The sequence below is a fragment of the Hibiscus syriacus genome, unplaced genomic scaffold, assembly GCF_006381635.1.
Source record: "Hibiscus syriacus cultivar Baekdansim isolate YM2019G1 unplaced genomic scaffold, ASM638163v2 tig00110610_pilon, whole genome shotgun sequence".
Classification (NCBI taxonomy): domain Eukaryota; kingdom Viridiplantae; phylum Streptophyta; class Magnoliopsida; order Malvales; family Malvaceae; genus Hibiscus; species Hibiscus syriacus.
In genome coordinates, this window is record NW_024062800.1 from 1224547 (window position 1) to 1237897 (window position 13351).

General features: G+C 37.8%; 1 protein-coding gene and 1 pseudogene across 2 annotated transcripts; one reads left to right on the forward strand and one right to left on the reverse strand.

The window, feature by feature from the left end:
- Nucleotides 1–830: 830 nt before the first annotated feature.
- LOC120135467 lies at nucleotides 831–8135 on the forward strand (annotated as a pseudogene).
- A 2536-nt stretch (nucleotides 8136–10671) lies between these two features.
- On the reverse strand, nucleotides 10672–12725 carry LOC120135469. Of its 2 annotated transcripts, XM_039151743.1 has the most exons (3): nucleotides 12574–12725; nucleotides 12395–12459; nucleotides 10672–11467 (listed from the first exon to the last, which is right to left on the reverse strand). In XM_039151743.1, the coding sequence occupies exon 3, from the start codon at nucleotides 11383–11385 to the stop codon at nucleotides 10681–10683; it is 705 nt and encodes a 234-aa protein (XP_039007674.1). In that variant the 5' UTR covers nucleotides 11386–11467; nucleotides 12395–12459; nucleotides 12574–12725; the 3' UTR covers nucleotides 10672–10680. The 2 variants fall into 2 exon arrangements, with proteins under 2 accessions (XP_039007674.1, XP_039007673.1); XM_039151742.1 differs by having other exon boundaries at nucleotides 12395–12725.
- Between the last annotated feature and the right edge of the window lie 626 nt (nucleotides 12726–13351).

Here is a 13351-nt window from a genome sequence, read left to right on the forward strand (position 1 = left end):
TGTGCCCAGTTATTATAGTTGACGGAGCATATTTAAAAGGTCGATACCTTGGAGTCAACTTATTAGCAGTAGCCATGGATGCTAACAATGGGATACTGCCAATAGCTTACAGGATTAGAAAATCTGAAACCTCTGATTCATGGACATGGTTTATGGGGCATCTTAGGGATTACATAGGTCCTATTAGCAATCTGAAAATCATATCCGATAGGGTAAACTCAATTGACAACGCTGTTAGAAGGTGTTTCCCAGATGCTTTTCATGGACTTTGTGGTGTTCATTTGTATAGAAATCTAAAATCAAGGTCTGCTGGTATAAAAAATCACAAATGAACATACTGGAAGGCTGTAAAAGCTTATCGGGAAGTGGATTTTAATAAGCATATAAACTGTTTAAGACGTGTTTTGCCTCAGTGTGCTCAAACACTAGAAGATGTCGGGTTTGAAAGATGGTCAAGAGTACATCAACTTGGAGCAAGATATGGTTTCATGACGTCTAATAGTGCAGAATCAATCAACGCTCTAAGTCGTCATTCCCGGAAATTACCAATTACTATGTTAATGGAGTTTTTTCGAGCCTCTATTCAACAGTGATACTACAAGAAAAGAAACCATGCAAGTATTATTTCTTTAAATTCGTAACTTATCATATATTTTACTAAGTATTATTTATTTAAATTTACAGGAACATTGGAACATCGTGTTACACCATGGACAGAAAAAAAGATAACGAAACGTGTTGTGAAGTCAACGTCATGGAGAGTTGAACTATGTTCAGACACTTTGTTTGAAGTACTGGATAATAACTTAAATGAGCTTGTCGATCTAAATGCAAAGACGTGTAGTTGTATGAAATGGCAAACATCTGGTTATCCGTGTGGCCATGATATAAAAGTTTCTCTTCATCTAAACTAAGATGATTCAAGTGCATACGCTATGGATTGCTACACTACAGAAGTATATTGACAGACTTATGGCGAGATTGTCTACCCTATTCTACATCCTTCTGAGTGGGACATACCAGATGACTTACAAACAGTTTTTCCACCAGCCATGGACAGAAGGCTACCTGGCCGACCAAAAAGTCACGATCGTATACCGTCTAAGGGTGAAGAGAATAAGAGATCGACATGTAGTCGGTGCAAGGAAAGTGGTCATACAAGGTTGACATGTGGATCACCAGTGCCATCACAATCATCTTTTCCTCTACCAAAATATGGATCCTCATCAAAATCCAAAGCTCATATGGTGTCAAGCAAAAGGCAATCAAAATCGAAATCATCTTTAAAATCCCAATCACAACCGGCTTCATCTTTTGGGACTGTTAACTTAGGTGATTTTTAAATGCAAACGTTGTATTATGTGGATTTTATGTGTGAACTTTTAACATTTTCAGTTAGGCATGTATTAGTAACTTGAGTTTGAAAATTGCTATGATTTGTTCAGTTGTTATCACTTATTAGGCATTCATTTGACTATCGCAACACAGAAATGACGTTCGCAATCATCTTAATGTCTATCGCAACACGGAAATGACTATCGCAATGCGAAATGAAAATCGCAACGAGGGAATCGCAAAGCGAAATGAAAATCGCAACGCGAATTTAGTTTCGCGTTGCGATTTTGTCGTTGCGATTTTCATTTTGCGTTGCGAATCTCTCGTTGCGATTTTCATTTCGCATTTCGATAGTCATTTTTGCCTTCAACATAATGCAGATTGAAATCAACAAAATCAACCATTACATTTCAATCAATTAAACAAGCACAAATAAGAATTATGTTCACATCAATTAAACAAATCAACTTTTACAAATCATCTTTTACAAATCAATTAAACAATCAAAAAATAAGCAATAATTCTTATTTCCTCATCTACTATTGAATCAACTTTTGCAGCCATACATCATTTTCACGCAGCTCACTTATGAGATTAACCTGCAGAAACCAAACATTTGCTCAAACAACACTTTCTACACATCTAAAACCTACAAACAGCAAATTATTGAATTCTAGGTACTTAACCAAACATTTTCAAACCACAAGCCTATAAACTTACCAATTGTTTATGGATATTTTTATAACGCGGATGCAGGTAGGCAGCGTCTCATATATATCGATCTAGCCATATAATGCTGAAACCACAAGCCTACTGCAACTCTATCTCTATCGGTGGGAGGTAGATACTTTATACTTCCTGATCAAACGCTCCAACGCCAAGCATACGAGAGGACCACAATCCCCTCTGGGTCCTTTCGTTTGTTGTGGTGCGGTCTCGTCTCTGCTAACTGTAATATTGAGCTTCTTTGGCTTCTTGTTTCCAGAACGAGTCCAATAATTTATCGCATCCAAGAATTTAGCCAAATGAGAGCTCTATCCCTTAATAATATCTCTTAAATCAGCCAATGATATGTAATTTATCATGCTGTCATATACTATTGCCTTAAGGGATGGGAGCTGAAGCTCGACGAGAAGCCAATGTTTACGTTCCAAAACAGGGATAAACACCTGCAATCATAAGTAATAATTCATTCATTTGCGCACTTATTTATGAATACCTTTAAACTCAATCTAAAATAAATACTAACCTTATCGACCTCCCACCATGCAGGATAAAGTTTAGCTTGTCCATTGCCCAACGCAAATGATTCATCTCGTTGATTCTTCAAGTGAACGGCGTTAAAAGACGTCGACATAATTGTATATCGTGTATTTCTTTTATTTTCCTTAAGTTTCCTAATTATTAGAAGACGTGACACCCACGCATCGATATGCTATTTTACAAAAAAAGACATATATTAGTAACTTACATAAATTTTTAAAAAAATAATCAAATTGAAATATAAGAAAAATATAAGACTTACCCCTCCATCGAAATAGCCATTGTCTTCGACCCCTAATAATACGCAACACTAAGACCGATCAAGCAACAAATAGATATCATCGTTGAGCTTGCACATGTCAGTGAAACACCCCTGGCTCTTCTCATGTAGATAAAAATCAACTGCGGTCTTAGCCCAAAGGGTGTTATCCAGAATTGTGTCCGGTAGTTGTCTCCTCTCCACTTCAGATACCGGTATGGTACTGGCCGGTAACTCATACGATAGTCAACTTGAATCCATCATGTCCGGCACGTCAGAGGGTTTCTCAAGAATCCTACATATGACGCCATGTGAATCGGGCTCTTGAATGGTGGGAGGGACCTCTTCAACGATGACAGTGGCCTCTTGAACGGTGGGAATGGACTCTCGAGGAATGATAGGGGCCTCTTCAACGATAGGAGTGGACTCTTGAGGGATGACAGGCGATTCGGGCTTCTTTTTGCGGTATCTTCGCACTATTGGGGTGTACGGAGACTTAATAGCACGTGCACGCTGTCTGATGCGTGAACTCTGTCGTGCAAGAAAACCCCAACGTAAAGCATCCACCTTATCGGGCCGCTAAATAATTAAATACAAATATCAGTAAATAAACAGACATGATATTTAAACAATGAAAACAAAGACAAATATGTTTCAAACTTGCATTGAATTCACCCAAGTCATTATTCTATCATAGTTCACAAAATGCATCAGATAACAAAGGCAAATATGTTTCAAACTTGCAACACTGTCAACTTAGTATTTGTCTTTGTCTATTGGTTGAAGTAATGCAATTCATTCAAGTTTCAATTTGCAGAAGAAGAATAGTTTATGGAACTTAAAATCGTAACGTGAAAAATGACTATCGCAACGCGAAATGAAAATCGCAACGAGAGAATCGCAACGCGAAATGAAAATCGCAACGACAAAATCGCAACGTGAAACCAAAAATCGCAACGCGATTATAGTTTCGTGTTGCGATTTTTGGTTTCGCGTTGCGATTCTCTCGTTGCGATTTTCATTTCGCGTTGCGATTTTCATTCTCTCGTTGCGATTTTCATTTCAACCAAAAGACAAAACAGTGTTACTAAATTAGTTTCAAGAATAAACTATTTCTTCTTCTTTTGCAAATTGAAACTTGAATGAATTGCATTACTTCAACCAAAAGACAAAACAAAGACAAATAATAACTTCAGAGTATTAAAGAATACAGTTTAGCAGAATTGGCAGCAAACGAACAAATTTACTTTCAACCAAAAGACAAAACAAAGACAAATACTAACTTCACAGTGTTAAAGAATACACAGTTTAGCAGAATTGGCAGCAACCGAACAAATTTACTTTCAACCAAAAGACAAAACAAAGACAAATACTAACTTCACAGTGTTAAAGAATACACAGTTTAGCAGAATTGGTAGCAACCGAATAAATTTACTTCAACCAAAAGACAAAACAAAAGACAAATACTAACTTCACAGTGTTAATAAACAGTTTAGCAGTATTGGCAGCAACCGAATAAATTTACTAAGCAATCTAAGTGAAATGGTTAATCTAAGTGAAATTACGAGTAAATTTATCATCAAGTTAAATATGGAAATTCTTAAACTTACCTCGTTGCGTAGAGTATGAACATCATTCTGCAACGATACTACCATCTCACGTAGAGCGGCAACCTCACCACGTAAAGTAGACACCTCCACACGCCATGCACCATCGTTATCGCGTAGAGTATCGATCTCCTCACGCAAGGCATTGACCTCATCACGTAACTCCCTTGACTCGTCCCGTGGAGGTGGAGAACAGGGAGATAGAAGTCGTGGCATCTTTTTCGGTCTCCTATCATGAGGTGATGGTGGAGAAGAGGCTCAATGATGTGACGGTATAGGTGATGGCTCTCGTTGTAGAGGTGTATAGTCGGGTCGATCAGGTGATGGCTCTGGGTGAGGTGATGGCTCTCGAAGTGGAGGAAGTGGAGGCTGCTCATCATTTGTGCCATCAAGAAAACACTGACTAGCTTGCCACCAATCAGTGGCAAGCTCAGCCTCCGTGGGTGTCAGTCTCATTAATGGAGTGTTGGCCTCCTAAAAATATAAAAACTCAAACAAAGTTAAACGTCTACTATTAATAACTTGTTTATATATGATAGTATTTGTGTTAACTTACATTATTTATTGTCGCATATGGTATTAAGTCTTCCCAATCCAACAGACGTTTCCTCTTCCAGGAAATAGCCCTAGGAATATCATTTGAGGTTTTTAATGCATTGTTCGCATGCTGGGGAAACCTCGAATATCCAAATCTACAAACAATATAACAAACATTAGTAATTGTTAAATAATTAATTATAATTTTGAAAACATTATATAGAAATTCTTACCTTAAAGGCCCAAACAAAGCCTGACAAAGTGTATTTCGACCCATCGCCCCGCAAACTTTTGCGGTCATCAAAGGCAGACGACAACTTAGCCCAGGTAGCTTTCCATATATACGAACCCCACGGAAACAGATTCCATGCATTTAGGTCCTCTACCAATAATATTAGCTCCTGAGGAATAGGTTGTCTGGCCTCTCTGCCTAAAAAGCCGGCATACAAAAGTAGTAGAAGGCATACTCGGACAACATCGACGTCATTCATCCGAGTAAAACCATCTTTCTATTAAACAATTTCTTCAGGCCGTCGACGTTTAAGTTCGGCTTCTCTATTGACTCATCAAGAAAAACCCTGGATAACCATGATGGGCGGGTGATATGACGAGTGTACCGGCCTACATCATCGTGTCCGAATCGTAGACCAGTGATTAAGCAGAACTCCTTCCGCCCAAAACAAGTATACGCCGGTGGAAAATGAAATCATATCTCTTCCTCACCACGTATACTGTCGGGTAGATCGCTAGTCATGGTCTGAAGCCACAAATGGGTCAAATTAGCATCTCCACCCGGATGCTGTACTCTCAGCCATGGCCCGAAGCAGGTTTCCTCAACAATTTTCTTTTGGGTGAAAGCTTCGAAGCAATTGTAGTGGCTAGGCTAACTTTATTCCTTAATGTCAATGAAGCCGAAAAAAATTTCTACAAAAACATAAACATACCAAAGATATACCAAAAACTACACTGTGAAGATATACCAAAAAATAACATAAATAGTAGTTTATTCTTGAAACTAAAATTTGCAACACTGTTTTGTCTTTTGGTTGAAATGAAAATCGCAACGAGAGAATGAAAATCGCAACGTGGAAATGACTATCGCAACGAGAGAATCGCAACGCGAAATGAAAATCGCAACGCGAAATGAAAATCGCAATGCGATTTTGGTTTCGCGTTGCGATTCTCTCGTTGCGATAGTCATTTCCGCGTTGCGATTTTCTTTCTCGAAACTATTCTTCTTCTGCATTACTTCAACCAAAAGACAAAATAAAGATAAATACTAACTTCACAGGGTTAAATACTAAACAGTTTAGCAGTATTGGCAGCAATCGAATGAATTTAATAAGAAATCTAAGTGAAATGGTTAATCTATTATTGAAATTACCAGTAAACTTATCATCAATTTCAATATGAAAATCCTAAAATAATGCAAAATTTTCAAAATAAAAATTAAAAAAACTAACCATCGGATGTTGATTTTCCATTTCTGAATGATTGTGAGGGATTTCTGACCGTGAATGGTTGTGAGGGATTTCACCGGCGATGGGGACGGAAATCTTCGGAGATGGGGACGGATTTCGCCGTAGAGAGTGAGAGATGGAGATGGGACTAAGTGTTGTGATTTTAGGTTTGATGTTATGAGTTGTGATTACTGTGGGCGGTTCGGTTTTCGATATATTAAGAAAAAAATTCGTGTTTGGAATTTGAAAAAAAAATACGCGTTAATACGAATGGCGTTATGTAAATCGCATTGCGATAGTCAGATTCGCATTGCGATTTACGTATTCGCATTGCGATTTTCCTAATTCGCATTGTGATTTACTTAATCGCGTTGCGATTTACGTATTCGCATTGTGAATTAGGAAAATCGCAACGCGAATTTGGGAAATCGCAATGCGATAGTCAGAATCGTGTTGCGAATCTGGAAACTGATTTGCGATACCGGAGAACGCGTTGCGAATTATCGATCGCATTGCGATTTAGTTGGTCATTTTGGTAAATCTAAAAAGAATTAGTTAAAATCGTATATTATAAGGCATTTTTGGTCATTGAAATTATTTTCCTAGCATATATTTGTAGTGTAAACTGAGGGAGCCCATGTCATGTTCGAAGACAACTTAAAATTTTTTCCATGAAATGCTCTCGGCTATCAAAATCTCCCACTTTCTGCCTCCTCAGCCTCACGCCTGTCTTTATCTTATTCGAGATAGAGAAAACCCCTTTTTTACACCTTCAAACCCCCTCCTGTTAAGTAACCCTGGGTTTCACTTTCATGGCATTCCAAGGATCTAGCTTTTGCTACAACGTAAGTTCAATTTTCTCCTACCTCTACATATCTTTGTTGCTAAAGCTTTAGTTGCTGTTGAGTACTTGAACTTGAAAAGCAGAGTTTTCTTTTTTTCAATCTAACTGATTACCTTCTGCTGAGTTCTTCAATATGAATTTTGTTGAATGAAAATTACCTTTTCTTTAGGTTTCTTCACATATCACCTATATATTTTCCTTGTTGGGATTTGAGTTTCACACAGTTCTAACTGCTGATTAATTTAGTGCAGCACCCTTCAGACGAAATCTGCATATGCTGCCGTCGATGCCTTTTCAAGCCAAACCTGATGACATTGGGGGTAATACAAGTGTTGAAAGCATCATATCAGATGAACAAACCTTGCAGAGGGACCTACAGACTGCCATTGAGGAACAAAACTATGCTGAAGCAGCAAAAATCAGGGATGACCTCCGAGTCCTACACGTGGATAGTAAGGCTTCGATAGTGGCAGCAAATTCTCTGAATTTATGATGCTTTTAGGAGAGGGGATTTAGCCACGATGCAGAACCTTTGGGTGAAAGGAGATGATGTTTGTTGTGTGCACCCAGCTGCAAATGGGATATCCGGTTATGATTTCGTAATGGAAAGCTGGGAGATCGTGTGGATGAACCTTGAATTTCCCGTGGAGATAGAACTGAAAAATGTCCGGATTCACGTTAAAGGAGATTCCGGGTATGTTACATGCATGGAATTCGTCAAGACAACAAAAGGTAACAATTGAGGAGCACATTTCGTCACAAACGTGTTCGAAAGGATCAATGGTCAATGGTACGTATGCATTCACCATGCTTCCCAAGCTTACATTTGAAAGCATAGTTCACTTTATCAGCATCCTTGTGTGTATTCTTTTCGGCTTTTATTCCTTTTTGGAGTCTGGTTTTCTCCCATCAATATGGTTGGATGTTCTATTAAATCAAGTCTTCCTCTAACGTTGTTCTCAGTTTGATTCAGCTTGTTAACAAAATTTTATGGCATTTTATGTATGTTTTCTTGGGCATATTACTACAAAGTTTATGCTAACATATAGTACCATGCTGTTCTTGATTTTAAAAAGTAAACACTTGATTATAACAGTGAATGGTATTTACCATTATTATTTCCTTTATACAAGTGATCTCTATTCGTAATGTGCAACTCTTACAAAATCAATACGATTAACCATGTTGAACAAGCCTATACCCCCAATCCAATTCCTTGTATATATATGAGAGTTTTAGCACTCTTCGATACTTTTTATAACTCTACCTGAAAATTGAAGCAGGTCACCATGTGCGAAACTATTAACTATGCCCGCCCAACGGGTGAATGAGGGGGGTTAGGCGCATATTTTGCAGGCATGGCTCCGACGAAAATGGTTGGTTTGGTGTCCGTCCCAAGGCTTCCATCCAACATTGTTTCCTTTAGGTTGAATTCTGGAAAATCAGAGGATTTCCAACAACTTATAACTGTTACGGCAATAAAGAACGCTTGCAACGCAGTGATTGGTGAACTGACTTAATTGCATAAATTCCCTTTTTGTATGGAACCAGCTGAAGATAGGCATGTTTTTGTTGTGCTTCTCCCTGCATCAAGTACAAAACAAGAACTTAGATAGCCGGACGACATTATAACAAAGTGGAGAACTAATAATACAATAGAAAGAGGATACCTGTGGATAAAGTTCAAGACGGTCAGGGCATGCTTGATGCGGCCTTGAATTCTTACAGCATCTACTGTTTTGGTCGGAGAAATGTGTAATTGCAACCAACATCCCAACCTCCACAGTCACATAATCCACCAAATCCCATCTGTCAATCAATGGGGAAGGTATTCCTTTGTTTGGCATGCTATGGACTCCACCAGAAAGTAAGACGGTAGTACTTTGAAGCTCGAATTTTCATGAAGTTGCACGGGAATCCATCTTTATCAGCTTTCTGTGAATTGCTTTCACCAGTATTTTGATGATAACAGCAGCAAGCTCGTACTTGGTGTAAACTTCACCAATGCTTGATCAGCTTGTCTTTGCTCCACACCGAACAGAACAGATTCTCTTACCAGATGATAATCGCAAGAGTCTTCTGCAGTCAAATCTGAAATACGAGTGTCAGAAATCTTCATTTGCCCAATGATTTATAGATGTAACCACAATTTTTTCCTTGCTTCCTTTACTTATCCACTGCCACTCTTTTCTTAATTTCACTAACCGAAGAGAATACGTCTGATTAGATCCCACCTTGTCAGATGATGCTAGACTTTTCACGGTTGTTGCGAGCATGTTGCTACCATTGGTGACAACAAATCTGAACAGTGGGCGTCCATTCTTCATTGCAACCTCTAGAAGAGCTTTAGTCATTGATGACCCCAACTTTTCTTCCTGAAAGGATTCATTTGCATCAAGTGGCCGTGGAGTAGAGGAGTTTAAGCTTCCCTTCGATGGCTGAACAGTGTCAGTGGATCGAAAGGAATTTAAGCCCTTGGACTTTAGTAGTGGATCCAACACTCTTCTGAAAGGGCTGGACCTAGTTCTATGATAGCCATTCAGCTTCTCTATGTGCGCATCATCCAGAAAACCAGAAGAATCAGACCTCACTGGACCGGACCTCACAGAAACATAATCAGAGCTCAATTGTGGGACTGCAGAACTTTCCTTAAAACTGAAACTTCTACCAATACGACTCAAGCTGAAACTAAAACGGCGATTTGGTGAGTTAGTTCTGCTTCTTTCAGTTGCCAGCTCAGCCATTTCTTCTTCCAGTATCTTCAAAGTTTCAAAATCAGTATCTTGAGACTTAGTCTTGTTCTCTGCTGAATGCTTGCCTTGAGACCTTATATTTCCAGTGTTATCTGAGAACAAAGGCCCACTAGTCACATCAGACGGAAAATCCAGACTCTGTTCCATCATGTCAGTTTCAGGATTGAACTCAACTCCAGAAGGAAATGTACAAGAATGAGGAGCGTCAGAACATAGTTCCCAAAAATGATCCTTCTGAAGCAGGTCATAGGAAGAGCTATTAGTTTTGCTTCATTCGAAGTCCCATCGTGGGTTCTTCAAAAAAGTTGTTTCGGGCAGAAGTTGGAAGAAGATCATTTCAGATTCCTCAGCATCTTTGTTCTTAGTTTTGTTGCTTCAGCTCCGAGCATTTTGCTGGAACCCAGTGAAACTGCATTGTTTCTTGATTTGGATGAAGAAGCCTCCATATCTGAAGTAGTTTTATCATCCAAATCCTTCTTATTCACATCAGTTTTCCACTTTTGCTCTACTCTTGTTTTTGCTCCACCATCGCAAACACTTGCATTTTCCTTTGGTAGAGGTGAGACTCCATGATTTCTCATGTTTGACGGCATATTATCCATTTCTGAAGTGATTTTCTGATCTAATTCTTTTCTCTTCCCCTTCTGAAGAATTGCATCTGAATTAATTTTGTCAAAGGATTTATATGTCTTGGGTGTCTTCTTCTGCCGATCCAAGGTGCTCTTGGAAGCAGTTTCAATATCTTGATAGTGCCTAACCTTTGGAATAGATGGTTTTGCACCTCGAGAATGTCATCCTTTTGAGATGGGGTAAGACTTGAACATGTTGAAGAGCGTAGCATACCTTTATTGGCAGAGGCAACCTTGGGAACATCATTAGAAAAGGCAGAAGATTTGGCATTGGTTCTCGATACATTATTTCCAGTAGTTGTTGGCATATGCTTTTGGTGGTACTTCCATTTTTCTAGACGTGCCCAATCCAGAACACCGACATTCAATGCCTTCTCTTGAAGGTTATCTGAACTGTCTACCCGCTGTAGGTAACCCGGCAAGTTTGACATGTACCTAACAAGCTCATCTTCTTTTGTTGGCTTGCGCTTGAGAGGCTGCCCTTTGCAATCCCCAAAAGGTTTCGTTTCAACCAAGGTGCTTTGAATCCGATTGTTCATTATTTCACCCGGCAAAATACCATACGGATCATTTTTTACATTTAACTTGCCTTGATTCTTTAACCTCAGGTCTGCATGTGGCAAGTGAGCTTTCTCTTTCCCAGTCCTTGAACTTTGCTGTGGGTTTGAACTCCTCTCTGAATTTGAACCAAATCCCATATCCTTCAAACTTTCTAATTATTCATTAGCTTTTCTTCTTTCGGATGTCAATGATTTCTTTTGCTTCACCAATCCATCTTAGCTGCAAAAGTCCAAAGCTAAGTTTCTCACATCAGCTTTTCACCAATTTGATTGAACTTATGGATGAATATTTATATATGGACATAATGTAATAAATTATTGCTATTTTTAAAAGCCAGATTATCATAACATGCCAAATTTCCTCTTTAAAACTTTTCCTAATCATCAGTGGCCAACATATCCAAGCTCATCATTTTTATTTGCCCACATAAAAGTTCATTTCCCTCTGGAAAAACACCAACACAAAATCAAAGGAGCAAAGGCATAACAATGAAATTTACACCCAAAGAGAGTAAAAGTAATATTAGGCAACCGATCGATAAAAATTACTAGGGTTATTTCCAACAAAAAACCTAGTTATCACATTCATTTACCATTGTAAAAGTTCCAAAGTTATTGTCTTTTTCTTCTCACGTAAACCATGTTCATCTCTATGTCTAGTAATCAAATGAACTACAGTCCATAGAAAAGAAACAAGAAAGATAGTAAATTCTTAATAATGTTTTGATTTCTGTATCTAAACCTACAGACATTATAAAGCTCTGATGAAAAATTCATTCTCCAAGATCAAATACAGCTTCACTTGATTCAAGTCCAAAACAAAAGAATTTCACAGATCCGTAAAGAATCCTAATCAATAATAACCGAATACAGCCTCTTTTGAGAATTTCAGAAATTCACATTTTTGTAGTGTTGAGATAAAAGCAATCATCGATTACAAATTTCAATCGAAACAAAATGAAAAGAACAAAATAACTTATAAAACAAATTATTTATGTACTTTTCAGTCTTTTTACTTTTATTTCCTTCTTGTTTCCCAGCAACCAAACACAGCACTAATTAACTAACGAGAAAAAAATAAAAACGAAAACATAAAAGCGAAATTAATCAAAGAAAATAGTGAGAGAGAGAGAGAGCCATTCATTACCAGGCAGAAACGAAACCAATGCCGGTTGAAGAAAGAGACGTAAATCTTGAAAACCTCGCCGATCTCTAAAAAGATGCCGATTACAGAATTAGAAGAAGGTCGGCGAAAATCCCGAACACCGAGAAGAAATAACAAAACTTAAAACTCAAACGTAGATTCTAAGCAAAGCAAAGAATCACCTCAGATTCAGAACAAATAAGCAAAAGCAATCACCTAATCTGTTCCTTCTTCAAAAAAATATCAGATCCTTTTAAAAAATTAATCCAAAGAAGAAGGAGCAATCCAGTGGTGGAAAATAAGACGAGGCCAAGCAATTTTATTTTATTTTTTTGTTTGGGAGCGAGAGTGATGAGAGTTAGAAGGTTGAAGTTGGTGTTATATATTCATTAGATCGGACGGTTAAAAAAAAAAGCGGGGGCGGGGTGAGGGAAGGGATTAGGCTATAAATGTGGACCAACCCAGTGTGACTTTAAAGAAAATTTGCCCACCCGTGGGTGAATCCCGATGAACGACTGTGGGCCCACGCGCCACCCTCCCTTTCTTCTCCGAACTGGTGGTGGTCCACAACATCGGAGACTCTTTGAGTCTTCCTAAATTATCTCTCTCTTAATTATTGATAATTATTATAGGCTTAGCTCATTTCCGTTATTAAATTGGAAAAAAAAACGGTCCCATAAAAAATATTAGTTATTTACAATGAATTGATTTCTTTTCTTCACTCTTGTTAAGGAAAAGATTATTATCAATAATTTTTTTTAAATTAAAATAATATTATATTTAAAACATTTTTTCATTAAATACTTAATTATTATGAATATATATTGATTTAATATTTAAATGATATTACATGTATTTAAATATTATATCTATAATATATTTAATAGTATTTTTAAATCCCAAGAGATCCATTAATTATTTTATGGTATGGCAATTGAATTAGGTAAATAATAGAGTCAA

What these genes read in the sequence shown, in the direction of transcription:
- LOC120135469 (XM_039151743.1), bottom strand. Translation starts at nt 11,385, where the DNA reads ATGGGATTTGGTTCAAATTCAGAGAGGAGTTCAAACCCACAGCAAAGT.